Below are 25,850 nucleotides of genomic sequence, written 5' to 3'. Positions count from 1 at the left end.
AAAGGGGAACTCTAATTGCATTTCACCGATCCACACCATTCACCTTATCATCAGAAATTAAAGACCCAGAAATTAGATACCTGATACTCATGGGTTATATAATGGTTACAGCAATCACGGTGATTTCCTACTACGCTCCTAACAAACAACCTACACCATTCCTCTCACATATATTACAAGTGATTAATACACACAAAATAGGAACAGTGATAATGTGTGGGGATTCGAACCAGATCCTCCTCCCATTTCTAGATAAATCACCTTTTACACCATCCAAAATAACCTCTAGATTACCTTTTTCTCAACTTCTTTCCAAATACAATCTGGTAGATTCGTGGAGAGAAAGTAACCCAATGAAAAAGAAATTCACTTATTTCTCGCACCCTCATCAAACCTTCACCAGAATAGATCATCTTTTTCTAACAATAGGAATGATACCAGAAATTATTGCATCAGATATAATTCCGATTCCGTGGTCTGACCATAATGCAGTATACACTACTATAGCCTCAGCCATACCAAAAGTGCATGACCCAACGTGGTACTTACCGGACATAATGCTCAAACACCCACTACATCAGATGGCCATTGAACAAGCTTTAAAGGAATACATATCAATTAATAATACAACAGACATCTCCCCAATAACACTGTGGGAAGCTCATAAGCCTGTCTTGCGTGGTACAATACAAAGACAAATGGCACTATTTAAACGGGAACACAAAAATCTAGCAAAAAACTAGAACTCAATTTTAATGCAGCCTACATATCATTTCAAGATAATTCATCTCAGAGTACAAAATCTCATCTGGAAAAATCTAGATTGGAATACGATCTATTTCTCACTGAGTCAGTTGATAAATCCCTCAAACGCTCCAAACACAATTTCTACATGAATACAAACAAACCAGGTACATATTTGGCTCGGGCATTAAATTCAACTAACAAATCTTTCAAACCAATACGTTTGAAATTATCAAAAAATGTTTATACTTGTAATCCAGTTAAAATAGTCCATAAATTTCACTTACATCTCGCAACTTTATACAAGACAAACAATGAATTTAATCCTACAGAGGCTGAATCCTTCTTCTCAAAAATAACCTTACCTGAGTTATCTCAGAATCAAAAAAGCAGTTTGGATGAGCCTATAACTATAGATGAAGTTGCTAACGCCATAAAAGACCTAAAACTTAACAAAAGACCAGGCCCAGACGGCTACTCGGCTTTATACTATAAAACATTCTCAGAAATACTCTCTCCCATTCTCACTGAAACTTTTAACAAACTTCTAGATGGACATTCTTTTCGGCAAGAAACACTAATGGCAATTGTTTGTATGATCCCAAAACCCCTTTCTGATGATACTTCCTGTGTGAATTATCGGCCTATCTCTCGGTTAAACCTCGATAATAAATTATTAGCAAAAATAATAGCAAAACGCCTCAATAGCATTATAGGAAAATTAATACATAGAGATCAAGTAGGCTTCATGCCAAATAGATAGGCAGGCGATAATATACGCAGGGCAGTGTTATTGGCACATATTGCTAAAAAACGGAAAATCCCTTTAGGTTTTCTATCTCTCGATATTAAGAGGGCATTTGACACAGTATCCTGGCAATATATGCAATATTCATTACAAAAATGGGGTTTTGGACCCCACTTTTTAACATGGATCAAAGCATTATATAATAAACCCAAAGCCTATATAAAATATGCTGGATACAAATCTGAAGCCTTTAATATCGAAAGAGGTACCCGGCAGGGTTGCCCATTATCTCCCTTATTATTTGCCCTTATACTCGAACCCATGGCCCAATACATCAAAACAAACCAAACTATAACTGGCATTGAAGTAGGAGGTATTACACACAAATTATGTATATTTGCAGACGATATATTACTTTTTCTATCATCACCACAGGTCTCTGGTCCTAACTTAATACCAGCTCTTGATGGATTTGCAGCCCTATCCGGCCTTATGATTAATCCTAAGAAATGCCTAGTGCTTAATATTTCACTCACAAACATGGCATTGATCCCGGCTAGGGCTGCACTCCCATTCACATGGGCAGAAAAATCAATCCCATATCTTGGAATTCATTTAATAGCATCTCATTCTGACTTATTCTCAACCAATTATCCTCCTGTATTAAGACAGATCACAAATCTAATAAAACAATGGTCGCAACTTCCTTTATCCTGGATAGGGAAGATTAATGCAATCAAAATGACTATTCTACTCAAATTGCTTTATCTATTCAGAGTCCTCCCTATTCCAATTCCTTCCTATTTTTTGAGAATAGTACAAAAAAGAGCAACTTCGTTTATATGGGGCTCTTCTAAACCACGTATACCTATACACACTCTACATCTTCCCAAAAATAAAGGAGGCCTGGGATACCCTAATTTTACTAACTACTACAGAGCAGCACATTTGGCCAGTCTGTCCAAATACCATGCAAAACAGGAAATCCCATTATGGGTATTTATAGAGGCTTCAGAAAATGACCCTCTATTAATATCAAATTTATTATGGCTTGATCCTAAAGACCGCTTTAAAATTCATAATCCCATAACTAAACACTTCTTATCTCTCTGGGATAAACTAAAAACCAAATATCAGTTACAATCTCCACACAATCTTCTCCTTTCTTTTATCAGAAATCCGGCCTTTTATCCGGCACGGATCTACCCAAATTCTTTTAAAGCTTGGACAACATCAGGCATTCAGACACTAAATGACTTCATAGCATCTAAATCATTCCTTTCATTCCCATCGCTTAGAGAAAAATATGATCTACCAAACTCTGAGATATTTAGATATCTCCAAATCAAAAATTTCTATACATCATTCCTAAAGGGGGATACACCATTATCCCAATTATCCATTTTTGAATCAATCTGTACAAAAGATCCATTTGCTAAAGGTACAATTTCATCACTTTATAATCAATTATATGGAGTAGCAAATCTTAATAGACCCTCTTACCTTCAGAGGTGGGAGGAGGACCTGGGACGAACTTTAGAAGACACGGACTGGTCTAACATATGGCTCACATCTAAGTCATCTTCACCCAACATCTTAGCACTGGAGACAAATTATAAAGTCCTAACTCGCTGGTACCTTGTACCCGCTAGAGTGGCAAAATATTCACCTAATACCTCAGCTCTTTGTTTTCGAGGATGCCCAGAAATAGGCACATATCTACACATATGGTGGACGTGCCCAGTAAATGGAAATCTCCTACATTGGTACTAGCAGAAACAATTCACAGAATGAATAATACAATGTCCCATGCTAAGATGGTAGCCATCGATCAAAATCAAATTCCAAAATTTGAAAAACTTTGGCATCCTTGGATAAAACAACAGTTCCTGTCAAACTTCAATGACTCTGTCCTGTTGCCATGGTAACAGATTAAATGACTTAGAGACACCCATTCTAAGGCTTCAAAGAGAACTAAAAAGAATAAAACTGACGAGCGGGACAACCTTGTGGACCATACCTCTACCTTTCAACCCTTTTTCTTCTTTCTCTTTCCTTTTCTCCACCTTATTATTAAAGCTCATTATCAGAATTTATTTGACCTATATACACTCTACTTGTAAACAATATGTATAGTAGGTATAAATCATTTAAATACCTACAAAAGTAACTAAGGAAATGATATATCTTTAATTTAGGTTTACGTGAACCCAATGTTTAATATTTGAAATTTCATGATATTTACCTATATAAACCCCACTGTAAAACAATGAGCTTACTTTATAGATCCTTGTAAACTTACTTTATGTATCTTTATAACATTGTATACTCAATAAACTTCTTTTGACAGGGAAAATGATATAAATATATCCCTGAAATGTAGCACACTCTTCTGTTAAGTGGCCATGCACAATATATGCATTCAATGAACTTGAATTATATTTCCCCCGCACAAGATAGCGTTCTGGGTTCTTCTACAATAGTATATGTATGAATGTTTGTTAGTAGGTGCTTCAAAAAGGTCAGGCTGCAGTAAACCATGGATTGTGTGAGCATTAAAGAAAAACCAAGCATCTTGGAGCTGTGGCAGTTTTACTGAACCAAAGCAGTGCTCTAAGAGATCTACAGCCAATTTTTTTTTCTAGACTTGGGTTTGAATGTCTGTCAAAGTCTGGGTCCCCATTTGGGAAACTTCTTCTCACCATTTGCCCTGTTAGACATTTCCAAGGGATAAGACAGTAAAAAGGATACTTAATAAGTACAGCTGTCACTAGAACATGAGAAGAAGAGGTAATATCTTCCGTTGAGGACACCTGTTCTGACTGTCAAAAGGAGGGATGTCCCTTAATTTCGGGAAGATTTCCACTACCTATTTTAGATTCAAGGACAGAAGTGCCAAGAACATTCACTGATGGTGACACATAGCAATGAAAAACTGAGCGATGCTCAAATACTTCCCCATTCTATCCAAAAATTTAACATTTTTTGATGGAGTGGGAAGGCATATGGACACCAGTAAACCAACATAAAATACCTGTCTCCACAGTGGGGTCTATATAGAAGGTGTCATTGGATGGATGTATGGACCCTTTATGATAATGCTGCTTACAGATCTTCAGCCCTTTCCTCTTCTCATTATTGTCATAGCTGACCGTGCCAAGTGAAAGATTGCCAATGTGACGGTACTGTCAAAAGACAGACAGGAATAAAAGACCAGCAACAGTAAAGAAAACATTGTCTTTGCAAAATGTAAGTTTGTACAAGAAAAATAAATAAAAAAGAAGGACTTAAAATTGGTCCCACACAACTGATGATTCGCTTTGGAGTAGATTTTTATAGGATAAATCACTGGTTGACATCTTTTTTCTTCTTGCTGAAAGCAAATATGCAGCCAGACAGACAACGTAAATAACCAGATTATACCTTTACTGTTACAATTCACCAGCACAGTCCCCTGAATAATTCCGAATTCTGGGTGTAGGCATACCCACCCTTCAATGAATTGCTTGGCACCAGCAAAAAACAGAACTGAGCAGACACATGTGGGAGGCAGGAGGAGAGGACAATGCAAAAATAGACTTTCAAAAAGTTCCAGTAAAAAAGGTACATTCCAGTTTATTGAACAATTTTTTATAATTCCATAAAATTTTCATTTCTTCTTTTATTTTTGTTGCCTTTACAGATTTGTACTCAAAACTGTTATGAATACAAGATTTACATATTCTTTTACATCATTTATTCTATCCAATAAGATAAAATAACTCTTTGGCACACCGACTACAGTATATGCATATCCTATTCTTACAATCCAAACAAAAACGATTATTGTACTGTATATATTATGTTGTCTTCTTGTAGCCCTGATAAAGAAAACCCTTTGAACCCCGAGTCCCGTTGCTTTATTAAATGTAACAGCTTGTAGATGTTAAAGGACTGATACTATCTTCCTTCCACACCAGTCTACCACAGACCCATACTACACTACCAGCCAATACTTCTTGAAGAGCAGCCTAAAAAAAAAAAAAAAAAAAAAAAAAAAAAAAAAAAGGAAATCTTTTTGTAGGCCAGACCTAAAATGTAATTGGAATTATTAGAACAAGTGATCCAGCACCTTAGACGCAATTCGTGACTGAGGTCTGGTGCTTCTGCTGGATTTCTGGATTTTGGATGAGGTCTGGTGTGTCTACTAAGGGATAGAATGATTAGCAATAGAAGTAAAGCCGGCCATACACCAGTAGAAGTTTGTTATAAAATTTTCATTTTCGGAACATTCATTGAATTTCTAATTGTTAGTGGGGTCAAATCAAAAGTCATTTTCAAAGCCTAGTGGCGTGAACATGTGAAGCAGCATGGAAAATTATTCCTTGAACATATGAATCTCTAACAAACCCTGTATAGGATTTTCATTCAGGAAATTCAATACATACCAAAATTGAATGTTAAAAGCAAATTCAATTTTTAAGTACTTTCAAATTATTAGCAAGTTATTGAATCATTATGAGCTTGTTGTATGCAGCAGAACACCTTTACTTTCGTGGAGAAATACATTACATGCCTTTTATCATAGAACAGAAAGAACAAAACAAGTGCACAAGAGTAAAGCAAACACTTCCTCTTATTACATTACCATAAATACACAACACTGCAGTACCACCTGCTGGATAGGAAGGTATAATACATACAGCATTGTTCAGTTTATATAAGAGCAGATTGCTGTTTTTTCCTTCAACACCCCTTCTCAACAGCATGTGCTTTGCCAAATTACATTCAGCTTCTTCTGGATATAATTATGATGTTCCTTCAACAAAGGTTTGGCGAGTGTATCGGCAGTCATCTCCCCTAATGGCAGTATTGAATGTCAATAACACCTTGCTCTTGATTGTCCCTCAGTAGGCGATACTTGACGTAGATGTGTTTGGTTCTAGAATGGACCCTTTCTGCTTGCATAAGCTTTATACATACCTGGTTGTCTTCAAAAATGGAAATTTGTTTTGACATGTCTATCCCAATGTCCACAAAAAGTTGACTAATCCATATCGCTTCTTGAGACGCATGTGCTGCTGCAACGTACTCTGCTTCAGTTGAAGATAGAGCGACAGTTGCTTGCTTTCGACTAGACCAACTTATGCTTCCTTCCTCATACTGGAAGATGAATCCACTTGTGGATTTGCGGTCTGTGCAGTTCCTGGCCCAATCAGCATCCACATATCCAACCAGTTTTGGATTGGACGTTGCTGGTAACAGTAACTTCATCTGAATTGTTCCTTTGAGGTATTGCATCACTCTCTTTACTGCGTTCCAGTCAGGCTGACAGGAAGCTGAGACTTTCCTGCATAGTATGCCCACTGCTGCGGCCATGTCTGGTCATGTCACAGTGGCAACATATAGAGGCTTACCAATTGCTCTGCGATACATATAGTTGTTGGGTAGATAGTTTGATTCCATAAGAGTTTTCACTTCCTTTGCATCTTGCATATGAAATTGTTCCAAGATTTCAGAGATTTTCTGAGATCGGTTGAGAAAATAACTGCCATCTTCTTCCCTCTATTTGGATTCCCTGATAGTAGCTAATGTTCCCTAGCTCTTTGATTTCAAAATTTTCTTTCAGTTTGTGAACTTATTGTAATCCCCTTCTAGTTCAAAACAAGTTAGAATGTCATCAACATAGATAAGTATGTATATCCATCTGTCTTATTGATTCCTGGAGTAGAGACAGGGGTCTTCTGCTTTACTTCTTGAGAATCCCTCTCTGGTAAGTATTTTAAGACCGTAGATGCTCTTCTGAAGATTACACACAAGGTTGTCTCCTTGCTCAAACCCTGGTGGTTGCTTCATGTATAGGTCTTACTTAAGGTCTCTATATAGGAGAGCACTTTTAACGTCTAGGCATTTCACTTCCATGCCCTTTCCTGCTGCAACGCTAAGAAGCGCTCTGATGGTGGAGTGTTTTTACGACTGGAGTGAATGTTTCATCGTAATCTTCATCAAGTTTCTGGGAGTAACCCTTGGCAACTAGTCTGGCTTTGCATTTGTAGATATTCCCTTCTGTGTCTGACTTTACTTTGAAAGTCCACTTACTATCTATAGTTTTGCAGTTAGGAGGGAGCTCTGTGAGTGTCCAGGTTTTATTTTCTTGAAGTGACTTTAATTATTCTTCTGCTGCCTTTCTCCATTTATTGGCTTCAGGTTTTGGCAGTTTTCTCAGGATGTTGGTTCAAGTATGCTGGGTGTTTTGACAATGTATGACAGCTTGTGGGGTGGTATCCCCTTTGTAGTCCAAGTGGATCATCTGACTTCAGGCAGTTCATCAGGATCTGGTGAGGAACTTGATTAAGGCATCGTGAGTTCCACCTCTTGTTCTGACTCCTGCAAAGGTTGGCTTTGACTTTCTTTTGTGGATAGCTCTAGCTTCCGCTGCTCGGCTTTCCAGATAGAACAGTCCCTTTTTAGGTGACCGGTCCTTTTGCAGCGAAAACAGGCTCTGCTTTTCTTGTTGTGCTTTGTGCCTTTGTACATCATAAGAGCTTTGTTATCACGGTGTGCATTTTCTTTCCTTCTATCATATTCATCAATTTATTTACCTTTGACATATTCTAGCATCAGCTCCTGCTTGGGTCTGGTTTCTAAAGCATTAAAGAGAGCAGTATAGGTCTCAGGAAGGCTCTAAAGGAGCAGGGCAACAATATGGTTATCTTTGATGTCCTCTCCGATGGCGCGTAGTTGCTCTATGATAGCTTTCAAGAGGTCACACATTTTGTTGGCCTTCTTCTAGTCTCATCTTATACAGATTTCTTAGCAAAAACAGTTTGCCATTTAGACTTGAATGCTCATGCAGTTTTTGTACTGAAGTCCACATACCTTTGGCCGTTTTCTCTGTTCTTATGTGGATAAGCTGATCATCTTCCACTAGCAAGCTTATAATCGCTTTTACTTGTCTATCCTTCCTATCCCAGTCCTCCGTCTGTGGGTCTGTCTGTATTAAGCACTTGCCACAAGTCATCCAACTTCCACAGCTGGTAATTGGCATTGTTCAGCTTTACTTTTGCTATATGCAAACTTCACATCTGAACCGCTTGCCATCTTTCAGTTGATTGCATACGGTACTCAAAAATTTGCTGTACTCACTGAGTTGCAGAATTCTCTTTTCAGTGCCTGGGTGCTGCTGGGTTTCCTGGGTGCACTGGGCCCATAAACCTATTAGCAGATTATTGAATCATTATGCGCTGGAAGCTTGTTGTATGCAGCAGAACACCTGTACTTTTGTGGAGAAATACAATACTTGCCTTTTATCATAGAACAGGAAGAGATCAACAAATAAGTGCACAGAGAGGAAAGCAAACACTTCCTCTTACTACATTACCATAGAATATACATTATAAAACTGCAGTGCCACCTGCTTGATAGAAAGGTATAATGCATACAGAATTGTTCAGAAAATATAAGAGCAGATTGCTGTTCCTGCAACACAAATTGCATTGGTCAAGTCTTTGTTCAATGTAGCGCTCACCTCGGAGGCACCGCTGAGAATGACCCAGGTTTCCCTTACCAGTTCAGAAGTTACCAGGCCCAGAAACCAGCTCTAAGCATACCGACAAAATAAGAGATTCAGTCTAGGGATGTCTTTTTGTAGATTTGTTGCAGCGCTTTAAACAGGAGAGAGGCATGAGAGTGCAGAATGCTCCAAAACAGATACAGGACAGATTCTTGAGAAAAAAACCCTTTAACAGTAACCTTTGATGGAGGTAGAGGGGATATCCAGCCAATTGAAGCTTTATATGAGCAGTTCCAGTCCTTACAGCAACCTCCGGCATTAATCCTCAAAGCACATGTGCACCTGAGGTCCTAGATCAAGGCCCTACTCACATAGTCCAAGGACAGCTGTCATCTATCCAGCTTCCACATGTGATGCCCTCCAGCAAATGTTTTTAAATCAAAGTTCTTCCGGGCTCTCAGCCAAGCACATGCTGAGGCATAGCAGCAGCTCCTCAATACACTGGCTACCTCCCAGTAGCCCCTGGTGCACAACAATCTCTGAACAAGCTCCCCAAACAGGTTAGATAAAAATGTATAACTTCAGTGCCTGACCTTCCTGTTCTACTGCATCTCTGGAAGCTTTTTTCAGAGGCAGACTGGAGCGATCAAATACCAAGCTTAGGGAAACATGGCCTGACCTAGAAAATAGATTGCTGGCCTAATGAGTGCAGCAGGGCCAAAACTACATTTAGCCTGACTAGGAGAGGGTGCTACAATCTACTAGTGTATGGTCAGCTTATGGGTCTGCTTTCATTGGTATCGCTTGCCTTGCTCAACCCCCCTCCACTCATACAGCCCTTTCTTTCCAGCCCTGATGAGAACCCTCTTTCTTTTACCCTATTCCTTTTGGGTCCCAAACAAGAACTTTTGACATGGACAAGAATTTCTAAAATTGTACGTCAGGAGCCTTTTTATTGAACTATGAATGTCAGTAATGTACATGCACCTCCAATAGTAAGTATTTTACAGTATTGTACATCACACCTTATTTACCTGGTCAACCACATAAAACATACTGGTGTAGAAATCTTTCTGAGTGTAAACTGTGAGGCTGTAGTCATCTTCATCTATGCCAGTATATCCTTTGAGAAACAAGTGTTTGAAGGCCATTGTGTTCTCTTCCTTGAAGGAAACCACTAGTTGGTTGCTTAACCCAAACAGAACCAGCTGAAAAAAAAAAAAGAAGAAAACAATTCGATCAGAAGAATGACAATGCATTACAAGGGTACACATTTTAAGACTACAATGTTCTCAGGCTTTTAGTCCCAAAGTGCAATGGGATTCCTTAATATTGGCTGTAGACCAGTTAAGGTTTTTAAAAATTGTGTAGCAATATTCAGGGAGCTTCATGGGTATCACAAGACGCTCTGGATGATTTTATTATAGCATCAGCAGACACTTATGAATATATATATATATGTATATGTAATTTTTTTTTTTTTCACTCAGAGCTGGTGCTCACACTGGTTGCCCTTATGATAGTATTACAATGGAAAGCACATAATATTGATAAACCTTATGGTATGTATGAGTGAATTTAAATACATAAAAGGTATGTATGTGATAAAAATAGAATTTATGAAAATGTATTGAGGAAAAAAGAAAAAAAGAGAGCAATGATGTGCACCTAGGATGAAAGGTCTGTACAGGAGTAAATTAACCCTGGTTAATAAAGGTGTTGATGTCCTACTCTATGTTAAGACCATATGGGGAGTGAGTTAGGAGCCGATATATCCAGTACGTTTCCAGACGAGAGTCCCCCGTAGTTTTAGCACCCCCCCTCCATGGAAGGGTATATTTATCAATAATGAAAAATTCTTATTTAAAATTTTTTAATTATGTTGGACATAATACTTATGCCTATTTCTTGTTGTGTCTACATAATTTTTCTTTAATATGCCCTTCATATTATTATCATCCCTGGGCTTTCTTCTACACCGTTTGTTATTATATATGGCTATTTCCTGTTTTGGCTGGTCACAATGAGGCCTGGAACACAAGCGGCCGCGCCATCTTGTCTCTATTCCCGGAAGTAGTCTACATCACAGTCAGGTCACACTTCCGGTTTTCAGAACGAGGCTTAAGACGCACGTGGTGGCGCCATCATGCCCAAACCCGGACGTGTACACAGATTAGCTAGAAACGAATGCCAGGGCTGTTGCTCATTACAGGGGTCCTGATATCTATATATAGACAGTGATTGTGGGGGACCAGCACCCCAGATGATGCCTGTTTAGGCGAAACGTGTCGGTTTTCGTTGCTGGTCCACAGTTACTGTCCTACTTTGAAACACTTGTTATTTTATCGGAAAATGTAAGTGTAATTCTTATGTTTTTGTTCTTAATAAATATCTCTCACGGAATTACACTATGTGCCCCATTTTTTCCTTCTTACTCCCATGGTTTGGTTGATCTGTCTCTGGATTGACTTTACATCTTTCCTGCTGAATCCATCATTTGGAACGCCCACCTGGAGGTTGCAGCTTATGCAAGGAATAGGTGCCTCTTAGTTACCTCCAAGCTTGATTGACTTGTCAGGTGTACGCTTGTACAAGTTCAATCTTTCCGGTAAGAGACTGGTATTTCTGGTGGTGGATTCTTCATGTCACTCATCACTCACTTTGATGTTTATTTAAGATTACAGTGACTGTCACTCATTTGGATTGCATCACATATTCTTGGGACTTACTATGACCCTTTGCTGTCCTCCATTATTACAAATGAACACTATTTTTTGAGTATTTGTCAATATTTACTTTTTACTTTTTTATCAAGTTTATTTTTGTCTTTAGATCACATTTCACATGTTTGATATTTTGATTACCCTCTAGATGTACAAAGCTGGTAGAGCCATCCCCCAAAAGACTTGCAGCTGTAATTGCAGTGAAAGGCGGTTCTACAAAGTATTGACTCAGGGGGCCTGAATACAAATGCACGCCACACTTTTTAGATATTTGTAAAAAAAAAAAAAAAAAAAAAAATTTAAAACCATTTATCACGTTACAACTATGTGCCACTTTGTGTTGATCTATTACATAAAATCCCAAGAACATACATTTACGTTTTTGCTTGTAACATAACAAAATGTGGAAAATTTTAAAAGGGATATGAATACTTTTTCAATGCACTGTATACTCTTGGCTGAATAGGCACAAATTCCTACATACATACTCCCAACATCTTAAAGCTGAAGTTTAGGTATGGCAGCTTTTACATAATTACATTGGTTCAGCTTGGATCAAAGTATGTATGTGCCAAACCTGAGGGATCCCAGTGGAACCTGGAGACCACTGGAGTAGGCTCTGCTACTCCTGTGGTCTCCACTAGCTTCAGGATTCAACGTGGAACGCCATTCAGAGAACACTTTGGATAAGGTGGAGATCATGACACACCACACCCCTCTTCCTCATCCAGTCAGAGAACAATTTGAATTAATTGTATAACTACAAAGTGTTCCCTGAATGTTGCAGGGGAGTCTTCATAATGCACAGGATGGGAACCTACAGTGATTTTCAGTTTCCATGGGGGTCCCACAGGTATGCCCATGTTCAGTTTATCTGCAAAGTTATTGAGAAGACCGATTCCCTTTTAATTGATTAGCCGGGGATCAGCGTTTGACACAAACATTGATTTGTCTATTTCACAAAGAAGTCTGCACATACCAGCAGAATATGCATGGTTTTGGAACACCCACCAAAGCAGGAGTCTGCTGGTCATAAGCAAGAAAATGAGAAAGAAGTCATAACTTTATCACCTGTGTTGTCACCATAACGATTTTGAGAACCTGCAAAGCAAGTTTCCAGGGCATCTGGCGTCGAGCCCTGTACTTGTCACATGGGCTCATAAAATAGAACTTTAGATCTTCCTTTAACTTTATACCTTCCCTCTCTGACTCCTCCTGTTCCATAGAAGAAACTCTGCAAAAAAAAAAAACAATAGCAATAATTAAAGTATTTGATAAACATTTAATCTTATAGAATTTTACTAAATTTGGTCACATGTAAACTTAGTTCTCTACAGCACTGAAATCACATTTGTTTTTACAACTAATGCCAACAGTCACATTACAGAGTCTTTGCAGTGAAGATCGGTAGGTTTTTGACTCCCTAAAGCAGAACTGAAGTCAAATATGGTGCTTATAGACCACAGAGTGAGCAAAGCAAGGTACCATCATCGGAGAGGGACAAGAACCCATTCATTGCACAAAGCAGAAGAAGTGGTCAAGGAGACCGCGGTGGATAGGCATGGCATGTGGACTTTGCAAGCAAAAAAGGCAAGAATTAAAGTTTCTAAACCCTTAATAAAAAGTAATTACAGCAAAACTTTGATTTGAGAGTAACTTGGTTTGAGAGCGCTTTGCAAGACAAGCAAAAATTTTAAATTAATTTTGACTTGATATACAAGCGATGTCTTGATATACAAGTAGCGTCATGTCACAACTGGGTATAAAAGAGAAGAGAGGCGCCTCTATGTGTAGTAATATGGTTACATTTAGCATCTCACATGGTTGACGATTAAAAACAGGCACATCCAAGTATTCAGGCATCCGGGGTAAAGCTGTTCACATAGACCGTCCCCCGCACCGCCATCAACGTCATCCCTTCCACGCTGCGTGAGCGCTTCCAGCCTCGCTTTCAGATCGCTCTACTGCAGGGTAGTCTTCCCGGTCACGATTGCAGACTGACAGCGGCGAGAGCTGGTGGTGCGGAGGATGGTCTATGTGGACAGCTTTACCCCGGATGCCTGCATACTTAGATGTGCCTCTTTTAATCATCAACCATGTGAGTTGCTAAATGTTGTACCTTCATTAAATGTAACCATATTGCTACACTTAGAGGCGCCTCTCTTCTCTTTACTCCTTTGTAGCTCTTGCTGGATTTTGCTTCTAATCCCCTTGTGGAGGCTTCCATTTGTGGATAATTGAAGAAAGTGCTAAATGTCACTGAGTACCCGCTAAACTATCCCACATCCCGAGTAGCAAAACATTGAAAGGATTGAGTTTCCTCTGAGTGGGACTTTTGGAAAGGGATAGATAACGCAATGAGGTATGAGAGTAATATAAAAAGTATATAAGATTTTATTGGAAAACATAAGTTTAAAATAGTAAGCACATATATACACTACACATATCAAAAAATCATAATTGGGTACTGGACAAGACTATTCAGACAATGGCAGTTCAAAAAGGACAGCTGATAATCGCAAGGATCTGATATGTTGAAGGTGAACATACCAGGATACCAGGATTTAGATCCTGGATAAGAAATCTATTCTAGAACTACACAGCTCATAAGGTCAGTGTTTAAATACACTATAATGCAAAGTACGATGTGACCACGTACGTACCTATTAGTTTGTAGATAATCAACATTATGCACTCAATTTGTGTTCATTTGTTTTAATTGCAGACGTTTATAGGTTCTCCGACAAAATCGCATACACCCCTGATGAAGAAATAGCATTTTCGAAACGCGTTGGGTCTTGTCTGCTATGTTCACCTTCAACATACCAGATCCTTGCGATTATCAGCTGTCCTTTTTGAACTGCCATTGTCTGAATAGTCTTGTCCAGTACCCAATTATGGTTTTTTGATATGTGTAGTGTATATATGTGCTTACTATTTTAAACTTATGTTTTCCAATAAAATCTTATATACTTTTTATATTACTCTCATACCTCATTGCGTTATCTATCCCTTTCCAAAAGTCCCACTCAGAGGAAACTCAATCCTTTCAATGTTTTTCCATTTGTGGATGGACATTTTATGGTTACACAACCTGGTCACATTGCTATAAAACTTTTTATATGGACTATAAACTGAAGAACTATAAATGGTTGCGGAACGAATCATCTGAGTTTCCATTATTTCTTATGGGGAAATTCGCTTTGATATACAAGTGCTTTGGATTACAAGCATGTTTCCGGAACAAATTATGCTCCCAATCTAAGGTTTTACTGTATTCAGCTTACCAGACCTTAGATGTGGTAACTGCATTATTTTACTTTTTGTCCATGTTTACTTGGTGATCTCCTCACAATGCTCAACACACTTGGCTATAAACTGAACACTCTCCTAACCCAATGCATCTAACAAAAAAAATCTCCTTACCACATTTTAACACAAAATTCCTCCACAATATTTATTATGCATGGCATTTAAAAACCACGATAAAATAAACGAACCTCTCGCTCATACCGAATATCTCCCAAGCAAATAAAATTGGAATCAAGTGGGTTTTCAGCCTACATATATGTATATACAGAGTGTTCTATTCTATAACACTTGGACCAAGTAAAGTGTATTTTAGGTAAAAATTTAAATTATAATAGCATTCTCCATAAGTCCACGCCATTTTCTGCATCTTTAAGTGCTCTGTGTATAAATGAAAGAGGAACTGCAGTCTGCTCACATAATTTGTAAAAAAACATCTTTTGCCATTCTGAAGCTTCCCTCCAGCCACTTTGCATATTTTATATAAACTGTGATTCTGTACTTGCCAAATATGCTGCAGAAATCTCCCTCCTCTGAGTCTGGCTGCATCCATTTTACCCATGGGCAGATGAAGCTGCTGCCTGTTCGCTTCCTGGATTTACACAGACACACAGAGGCACTCTTCCAACTCTGAAGCTCTCATTGACCCTCTTATGACTCACCCCCCCTCCCTTCCTGGCAAAGTCCGTTTTAAAGGGGTTGTAAACGCTTGTGTTTTTTTTCCCCTTAATGCATCCTATTCCCCCCCCCCCCCCGTTTTACTCACCTGAGCCCATTTGTTCCCTCGTCGGAGACGCACTCTACCTCTCTGCCCATTGTCTTGGCTCTTGATTGCATAGATTTATGGCAGCACAGCCAGTGGCTCCCGCTGCTGTCAATCAAATCCAATGACGCGGGCGCCGGGGGGGTGGGGCCGAGTCCTGCATTCCGTGTGAATGTACACAGAATCAGGACTTGGGAGAGCGCCCGCACGGGTGTCTACCTTAGGAGAGCCTTCTCCAACGTGGATACTCTATGTGGGGAGGAGCCAGCAGCGCCGCCGGGGGACCCCAGAATTTGAGGATCGGGGCTACTCTGTACAAACACACATGAGGGCTTACAACCGCTTTAAAGTTCATACCAATATTGGGGCCCTTTGCTGTTAAAACCAGTCCAATATACTTGCCTATGATTGCTTATTCAAGCTACGCCATCACTGTGTTAAGGAGCAAATGGGGATGTTACTGTTTATACCCTTTTTGGTGTTTTGTTTTGATGTTTTTCTTTCTATTTTTGGTATATTTTGCACAATTGGTAACTTTGTGAAGTGCCTCATCGGTATCTTGTTTTTTTCTGAGGCCCTGCATGGCCAAACATTGGCTATGTATCTGTGTGCATATTGTTTTGGTTTTACTGTTTTATGCCTCTTTTTGGCAGCTTTCGGTGCAAATTTAAAATTTTCTATGAAAAGATTAGTGAAAAGAATTAAATATATATACAGTGGGGACGGAAAGTATTCAGACCCCCTTAAATTTTTCACTCTTTGTTATATTGCAGCCATTTGCTAAAATCATTTAAGTTCATTTTTTTCCTCATTAATGTACACACAGCACCCCATATTGACAGAAAAACACAGAATTGTTGACATTTTTGCAGATTTATTAAAAAAGAAAAACTGAAATATTACATGGTCCTAAGTGACCCTTTGCTCAGTATTTAGTAGAAGCTCCCTTTTGATCTAATACAGCCATGAGTTTTTTTGGGAAAGATGTAACAAGTTTTTCACACATAGATTTGGGGATCCTTTGCCATTCCTCCTAGCAGATCCTCTCCAGCTCTGTCAGGTTGGATGGTAAACGTTGGTGGACAGCCATTTTTAGGTCTCTCCAGAGATGCTCAATTGGGTTTAAGTCAGGGCTCTGGCTGGACCATTCAAGAACAGTCACGAAGTTGTTGTGAAGCCACTCCTTCGTTATTTTAGCTGTGTGCTTAGGGTCATTGTCTTGTTGGAAGGTAAAACTTCGGCCTAGTCTGAGGTCCTGAGCACTCTGGAGAAGATTTTCGTCCAGGACATCCCTGTACTTGGCCGCATTCATCTTTCCTTCGATTGCAACCAGTCGTCCTGTCCCTGCAGCTGAAAAACACCCCCCACGGCATGATGCTGCCACCACCATGCTTCACTGTTGGGACTGTATTGGACAGGTGATGAGCAGTGCCTGGTTTTCTCCACACATAACGCTTAGAATTAAGGCCAAAAAGTTCTATCTTGGTCTCATCAGACCAAAGAATCTTATTTCTCACCATCTTGGAGTCCTTCAGTTGTTTTTTAGCAAACTCCATGCAGGCTTTCATGTGTCTTGCACTGAGGAGAGGCTTCCATTGGGCCACTCTGCCATAAAGCCCCGACTGGTGGAGGGCTGCAGTGATGGTTGACTTTCTACAACTTTCTCCCATCTCCCGACTGCATCTCTGGAGCTCAGCCACAGTGATCTTTGGGTTCTTCTTTACCTCTCTCACCAAGGCTCTTCTCCCCCGATAGCTCAGTTTGGCCGGACGGCCTGCTCTAGGAAGGGTTCTGGTCGTCCCAAACGTCTTCCATTTAAGGATTATGGAGGCCACTTTTCTCTTAGGAACCTTAAGTGCAGCAGAAATGTTTTTGTAACCTTGGCCAGATCTGTGCCTTGCCACAATTCTGTCTCTGAGCTCCTCAGGCAGTTCCTTTGACTTCATGATTATCATTTGCTCTGACATGCACTGTGAGCTGTAAGGTCTTATATAGACAGGTGTGTGGCTTTCCTAATCAAGTCCAATCAGTATAATCAAATACAGCTGGACTCAAATGAAGGTGTAGAACCATCTCAAGGATGATCAGAAGAAATGGACAGCACCTGAGTTAAATATATGGAGTGTCACAGCAAAGGGTCTGAATACTTAGTTTTTCTTTTTTAATAAATGTGCAAAAATGTCAACAATTCTGTGTTTTTCTGTCAATATGGGGTGCTGTGTGTACATTAATGAGGAAAAAAATGAACTTAAATGATTTTAGCAAATGGCTGCAATATAACAAAGAGTGAAACATTTAAGGGGGTCTGAATACTTTCCCTCCCCACAGTACATTCATGGTGTTTCTTTTATTTAAACACACATATACAGTAATTTCCATAAAGTTTTCTCCATCCTGGCATGTGACAGGAATCCATTTTCAAGTATAGTACATTCCTTAGGCCTCACACACACCCCATGACAGGAGAAAATCAGCATTATAAACTCACCTAAACTGCATTTTTTCACACCAGTTTAGGCGCGTTTAGCAGAGTTTGAAGTTTGGGCATTTATTTCATTGGCCAGAATTTTAATTTATTCTGGCTTCTGAAATAAACTCATGCCTAGGCACGTTTAGCAGCATTGAGAGTTTTTTGTGGGTCAAAGTTCCCTCTCATGAATGCGATTTTATGACGTCCAGAAAACATCTAACCTCCCCTGCTACTAAACTACTAAAAAGGTCCATGTGTGCATGGACACATAGGATAACATTAGGAGAGTTCAAGGGCAGAAAAAAAAAAATAAAAATGCCTAAACTCACAAAAACCTAAGTTTAACAGCAGCAGTGAGCATATAGTTGTACAAAGACAGACATCTCAAGTTTCCCGCGAGGTGCGGGAGACTCCCGCATTTCTGCTGCGGCTCCCGCACGCCCGCAAGAGCCTCCCGATATCCCGGAAATGATCAGCGCAGCTGGGAACAGCTGTGATCACCGATCTCTTTTGTATTGATTTTTAGCTGACAGCCGCTTCTCCTTCTCTTCCTCCCTGTCAGCTAAAAAGTTATACAGGGAGATCGGTGATCAGAGCTGTCCCTCCAGCCGCACCGATCATTCCCAGCTGCTCTGTCTGCTCCTCCCCCGGCCCCCTCTGTGTCGTCCTTCTACCCCCGTTCTCCTCTGGCCCCCTTCATGTCCTTCTCCGCCCCTGCTAGTTCCCCCCACAGCCAGTGGGAGAGGAGAGGGGAGCCGGCTGCGGGGGGAACTAATAATTGGACACAGTGAGCGAGATTGCTCCTGTGTCCTGTGATAAATGAGCAGAGTAAACTGTGTTTACTCTGCTCAGTTTATAAATGAATAGGAGCCTCTGTCTCCTGTTCATTCATCTTTAGTGCTGAGAAAGGGACTGGGGAATGTGTCCTCAGTCTCTTTGTCTGTCTCAAAAGGGTCAGTAGCCTGTTTAGACCCCTGACATCTCACCAAAGGCCCCCAAAAAATATATAAAAAAAAAAAAAAAAAAAATTCTAAAAAAAAATGAAAGTGTGAAAAAAATAAATAAAACACTACTGACACCACTCTCCCCTTCCCCACCAACACTGTCCACTGCCCCAACCCCCGCCCCCCAAAAAGCATTGTGAACAAAAAATTAAAAACAAATTAAATTGTAAAAAAATCATTTAAAAAAAACACAACTACTACTGACACCGTCCACATACCACCCACCCCCAACCCCCTTCCCCAGAAGCACTGCGAATGAAATATTGAAAAAGGGTTTTAAAAAAATATAAATTGTTGCTGTGGCGGGGGGGGGGGGGTTGTGAGCGCGAAGTGCCACCTCCCTGAAATGAGTTTCTGCAGGTTGGAATGTCTGCAAAGGTGTTGTACAAAGGGGCTCAAAGGAAGAGCCACCATAAGGCCTGGTTAAACCTATGCAGGTTGCAGTTTGCATATTCTAGGTGCATTTTGCATTTTTAAATACACATTTTTTATCCATGGAAGTCTATGGAACCAAAAACCAGAAAAAAGTCCCTGGTCCTTTCCACAAAATGCAAATTACATCCATAGGAAACCATGTTAAATGGACTGTTGTGTGTTTCTTCAAAACTGAAAAAAAAAAAAAAATATATGTATAGGTGTGAACCAGGCCTTAAACAGGGAGACCTAGGGCAGTGGTCACGGCACCAGCTTAAACTGGAACATAGGCAAAGATTAAAAGATAAAAAGCGGCATGCTCAGTAAGTGAATAACTCAGCTGCTGAAAGTGCGTAAAAAATAATAATAAATACACACACACACACATATATATATATATATATATATATATATATATATATATATATATACACATACATACATACATACATACATACACACACACACACACACACACACACACACACACACACACACACACACACACACACATATATACATACATAGGTAGCAAATTAACAGTATCATTATAGAGACCACTAATCTGCTGCTATGGCATGGAAACCTTGCAGGCTGAAACGCTGCAGAATCTCTTGCCTACAAGGAAACAACACCAGCAGGACGCTGCCGATGCAACATGGCCATGTCGAATCCTTACACACACGCAGACAAGACCTTTAAACTATGGTTGGCTCTTATGGGGGCCATACATGTATTGATTTGTGATCTATCTAGGTATAAACGATCACAAACAATGCGATTCATTATGAAATAAAATCGTACACTACAACACATATAGTATCAACTTCACATCACAAAATTAAAAAAAAAAAAAAAAATCATTTAAATCAATCTATAATATGATTTGTTTTCTGACACACACGCGAATACTTATTCAACTGAGAAAATTAGGCCAAAGCCAATCAACGTGCCAGAAAAAAAAAAAAAAAAAAAAAAGGGATCAAATTTAAGTTCAGTGGTTTACGATTCTTATTCGATTCAATTATTTTAGTCACGCTGAATAATTGATTGGACGACAACATCAATAGGTATGAGAACATCTTTACACTTACTCCACAAACAGCATGTCCATCTTCAGGATCGGGAACTGGGGAGAGGATCATTAGGAGAAAAAAAACTTGTCGTGTTCACTGTCTGGAAGAGTCAAGGTGTTTGCACAGCAGATACAGCTAGTTTTCGCCTGTGCCCAGTTTATGAGAGTGGGAAGGAAGAGGGAAGGAACAAAACAGCCTCACAGGGTTGGCAGAAGGACTTGAAAGATTACAATCTGTGCAAAGGTAAACTACAGTGTGCATGAATACACCAACCCGGATATTCCGCATAGACGTATGGCATTTGTTTGTCTTCCTGGCAATCATTGCATGCGTCCATTGTCTTGACGGTCAGATCTATCTATTATGTATATTATATTATAATATAATTTTGTGTTTGTCCAACATAGACCAGCTTTGGCCTATTTTTTAACTACTTTACTATGCAGATGCTTTGTATTCATATTCATTGACACAACCAGAAAAAAAAAGAAAAAAGAAAAAAGGTTTTAAAGCAGTGTTAGGCAACATAAGGAATGGAGGAGCTTTAACGGTGGCCCCTGACAACTGCCAGATTTATAAAGGGGCAATTGCCCCAGGTCCCCCCTCTAGATCATTAAAAAAATAAAAAACCCACCATAAAAATGTAACCACTTCAGCCCCGGAAGGATTTACTAGGCATAATGCAGTGGCGTATCGCTTTTTGCGATACGCTACTGCATTACTTTAACTGACAATTGCGCAGTAGTATGACGCTGTACCCAAATAAAAATTTAGGTCCTTTTTTTCCCCACAAATAGAGCTTTCTTGATCACCTTCAGAGTTTTATTTTTTTTGGCTATAAAACATAAAAAAAAAAACCCAATAAGCGTATATTGATTGGTTTGTGCAAAAAAGTTATAGCGTCTACAAAATAGGATAAAGATTTATGGCATTTTTATTATTTATTTTTTTTATTAGTAATGGCGGTGATCAGCGATTATTAGCGGGACTGCAACATTGCGGCAGACAGATCGGACACCTAGCTGATATTTTTGTTACTTTTTGGAAATTAGTGACATTATTACAGCGATCAGTGCTAAAAATATGCACTGACATTGTACTAATGACACTGGCAAAAAAGGGGTTAACATTAGGGGCGATCAAGGGGTTAACTGTGTTCCCTCAGTGTGTTTCTGAAGCCTCGTACACCCGATCAGATTTTCGGACGACCGAACACAACTTCAGAAGTGATGTGACGTGTTGAATAGTTTTGTATGTATTCTTTCGTTTCTGATCATGCATAGTCTTGCTCTTACGATTTTTTTCGTACGAAAACCGTGCTAATGAAAGGAAAATAAATAATCAGACGTTGCGTTCACATTTTGCTTTTATCTGACGAAAAAGCAAAAAATCGAAAGCAGCATACGAACGATCCGAAAATCGTCAGACATTTTGTCGTACGAATTTTACCAATTTTTGTATCGTGTGTACAGGCCTTAACTGTGTGGGGGATGGGCTGCCTGGGACAGCACAGATCAGTCTTCCTGCATAGCAGGAAGACAAGATCATGGTGTGATCGCCTGTCAGAACCAATATCTGCCTTGTTTACTATGGCAGATCCCCGTTCTGTGTCTGTGGGGAACGATCGCGAGCAGCCGGTGGACATAGTCTCCTCTGGACCCACTGATTGGCTCCCCCGCTGGCCAATCTGTGCGCACGTGCCTCCGGAGGCATGAACCGGCGTACACCTACGGCGATTCTCGAAGCCGAGCTAACCTGCCACAGTATAACTGCGGCGGCTGGTCGGCAAGCGGTTAAAAATGTGTTATTTTAATAAAATCTATAGTGAGAAGTGATAGTTTTGCTGCACTCACCTGTAAATATTTTTACTCTTTTAAGCCTCATGCATGTAGGTGTGGTGCAGTGGCAATAATTCACACAGGCAGGTGCAATGAAGACTTGAATTCTATTATAATACAATAATCATTCACAAAACACTCGGTGGAAAGGCTACCCAGCCAGTAGCACTCAGTTTCCAGCAGCGTGAAAGAAGCAGATTCAAGCCGGACTGATAGCGAGTGTTGAGAGGGGACTGAATGCCGCCTGGCAATCTACTGCCAAATAGGGAAGGTGTCAAGAAGAGATGTAAACCTACGCTTTCCCCCCCTCGTCAGGAACCTTTCCTTAATGCTAGTTCTGTCCCCAACAGATGGGGTACCTTGCCCTACTCTGCCTACTTGCAAAATGCGTGCCATGCTTGAGAGACGGGGCCTTAAATAAGCTCTGCCTGACCCAAGATGGACGCCGGAGTCCCATGACGTAGGGTAGCAGCATCCAACTGTGTTCCTCTTGATTTTCTCTCCAGTTGCAGTACTGCTGTGGATGATGCCACCTGTAGTGGGGAAAGTAGACTGCACCTTCCTACATACACATTGGGCATGTGACCCTGGCGTTTAGGTGTGGGTGGAAGGCACAGGCGCACCATCCAGCCACAAAGCTGGTAACCTGTGATATTCTATAACAGGCTGAAAGCTACAGGGCTGGATGGTGCGCTGAGAAGTACAAACGTCATGGTGTCCCTATTGTCTTCTGTCTGCACCTAAACACCAGGGTCTAAAGGACTGGGACTAGACACCCAGTTTGCATGAGGACTCAGGCTGGGTTCACACTTCTGCGAATTGGATGCGGATTTCTCCGTATCCAATTGCATGAGGATTTCTCCGTATCCAATTTCATGACAGGTGAGCGTGACTGGCTCTCAATGGAGCCGGTCCACAGGCCTCCGGAACTGTCGCAGTCTGCACTGGAAAAGGGTCCTGTTGGTCTTCTGCTCCATTTCAGATCCAAATTCAGGCAATCTGACCGGACCCCCTGCTGTGAGCCGCGGCCGCAGCTAGTGTGAACCCAGCCATAGATGGGATCACTTTGATAGAATTTTGGCAGCTCAAGCGAACCACGCTCTCAATCCTCTGTCTACCAAGGTACATTTATAAACGTCCCGCTATTCAAGGGGTTCAAGCAAGCTCACGGTGGCCATTGTACGAATGGCTCTCTGGTAAAAAAGTGATCGCTCTTACAAGGCCCTAAGGCAGGGGTGTCAAACTCAATTTCATCGTGGGCCGCATCAGCATTATGAATGTTCTCAAAAGGGCCGGTTGTATCTGTAAGATTAGATGTCCAGCGCATCCCCTGCCCTTACATTAGATGTCAAGAGCCGCCCCACCATCAGGAGTTAAGTCCCCTACTCTCCCTAACATCACAGTGCATCCCCTTTCCTTATGCTGCTGCTGGGAAGAAGCTGGATGCACTGCTTGAAAGCAGAAAGTAGGGGTCTGGAGGAGGACCAGAGGAGGGCTGGAGCTCTCCTGCAGCTGCAGGAGAGGTGCGAGGGCCACGTGAAATGGCCTGGAGGGTCGGATTCGGGCCACGGGCCTTGTGTTTGACACCTGTGCTTTAAGGGTACGCCCCCCCCCAATCGCAGTTTCTGAGCATTCCCATTCCTGACAGGGCTTTGAGAGCAGGAGGAAACTCTACCGAACCCAGGAACAAATGAATTAACACTTCCAGGCTTACGGCTGCCATTCCCAGGCTACTGTCACTGAGGAAGCAGCTAATCCAGCATGATCTGTGCCCGATTAGCTGCAGAGGAAGGCAGGGGAGGTATTAAGGGTCTAATAGAACCCGAGATGTCCATGAAGAGAGCCTGTCACCTGCCTATGCAATCAGAAAATAAGGCTTGTGAGCCTACCTGTGATAAAAATAAAAGTTAAGTAAAGAAAATTGTACAAAGTGTTAAAAAATAAATAAAAATAGGATAAAAAAAAAAAGATTAATAAAAAGCACCCCCATCACCTCTGTACACACCCTAATACAAATGTGAGACTAAACATTCTAGGGTCACAGCTCACAGTTAATTCTAAACAGATAGCCTGTAAAGCAGTGGTTCTCAACCTGGGGGTCAAATGAAGATTTCCTAGGGGTCACCCAATCCTGGGCTGTTCCTGAAGCATACACCGCTCTCCCAGCCTTTTCGCGGCCACCCAGCTGGGCTATTCCTGGAGCCCGTGGCCGCCCACTCAGCCTCTTCGCAGCCACCCATTCAGTTCATGGCATCGATGGGGGGCAGAGACTAGAGGTCAGCTGACTGGTGAGGAATGTGTAGTGGGAGAGGCTAGAGGAGACCCTATCTCCTGATTTCGGCATAGGTGGCACTGCTACGAGACACCACAGAGCTGGCGAAAGAGTGAAGCCAGAGACACAGTAACACTGCCTGTGATTAGAGTTGCCATTAAAAGTTCCCACTACAGTTCTCAGATCAGCAGATGACCTTGATCAAGGGCACCTAAGTTGGCTGATCAGAACTCCCCCCAGCACTGCCACTCATCCCAGCTCCCCGCCAGCACTGCCACTCATCCCAACTCCCCGCCAGCACTGCCACTCATCCCAACTCCCCGCCAGCACTGCCACTCATCCCAACTCCCCGCCAGCACTGCCACTCATCCCAACTCCCCGCCAGCACTGCCACTCATCCCAACTCCCCGCCAGCACTGCCACTCATCCCAACTCCCCTCCAGCACTGCCACTCATCCCAACTCCCCGCCAAGGAATAAGAGAGGAATAAAAATAGAGAATACATGGAAGGGAGAGGAAAAGAGGGGGAGGAACAAAGAAAAAGGGAGAGAAAGAACAAGAAAGATGGCTAGAGAGAGGGATGGGGAAACAAACAAGAAATTAGGATAGAGAGAGATAAAAGGGAAAGAAAGGAGAACAAAGAGAAAGAGTGGTACATCTTAAAATGTACCATAAGGGGTTTTAATACTGTATGAGTGGAAGGGACTCAGGGAAAGCTAAATTTCCGTGGGTTAGGGGCGCAAATGACTTGTCTTGCCTTGGGTGCTGACAAACCACACTACGAAAATAATTTTACTGTTAGGGGTCCCCACAACTTGGGAAATTTTATCAAGGGGTCACAGCACTAGTAAGGTTGAGAACCACTGCTGTAAAAGCTTTTAAAGCATCACCTATGGAGAATTTTGGGTACCAAAGTTTCACTATTTCACAGGCACATGCAACTTTAAGGCTTAAAGTGATTGGTTATTTTATAAAACTTAACTGCTCTGTGCAATGG

The 25,850-nt window shown here is 40.9% G+C and overlaps 1 protein-coding gene across 1 annotated transcript in view; it reads right to left on the bottom strand.

Moving 5' to 3' along the window:
• Positions 1–25,850, bottom strand: part of MCOLN2 (mucolipin TRP cation channel 2) — a 122,609-nt gene that overhangs the window by 85,338 nt on the left and 11,421 nt on the right. The window contains exons 2-4 of the mRNA XM_073593627.1: positions 12,779–12,941; positions 10,019–10,192; positions 4,527–4,677 (exon numbers count right to left, since the gene is read on the bottom strand). Of these exons, the coding sequence (XP_073449728.1) occupies positions 4,527–4,677; positions 10,019–10,192; positions 12,779–12,941 (488 nt within the window). The remainder of the gene's footprint in view (positions 1–4,526; positions 4,678–10,018; positions 10,193–12,778; positions 12,942–25,850) is intronic.

Source organism: Aquarana catesbeiana, linkage group LG07 (assembly GCF_042186555.1).
Source record: "Aquarana catesbeiana isolate 2022-GZ linkage group LG07, ASM4218655v1, whole genome shotgun sequence".
NCBI classification, from domain to species: domain Eukaryota; kingdom Metazoa; phylum Chordata; class Amphibia; order Anura; family Ranidae; genus Aquarana; species Aquarana catesbeiana.
Note: the sequence above shows the minus strand (reverse complement) of the source record. Positions and strands in the feature narration are given on the sequence as shown.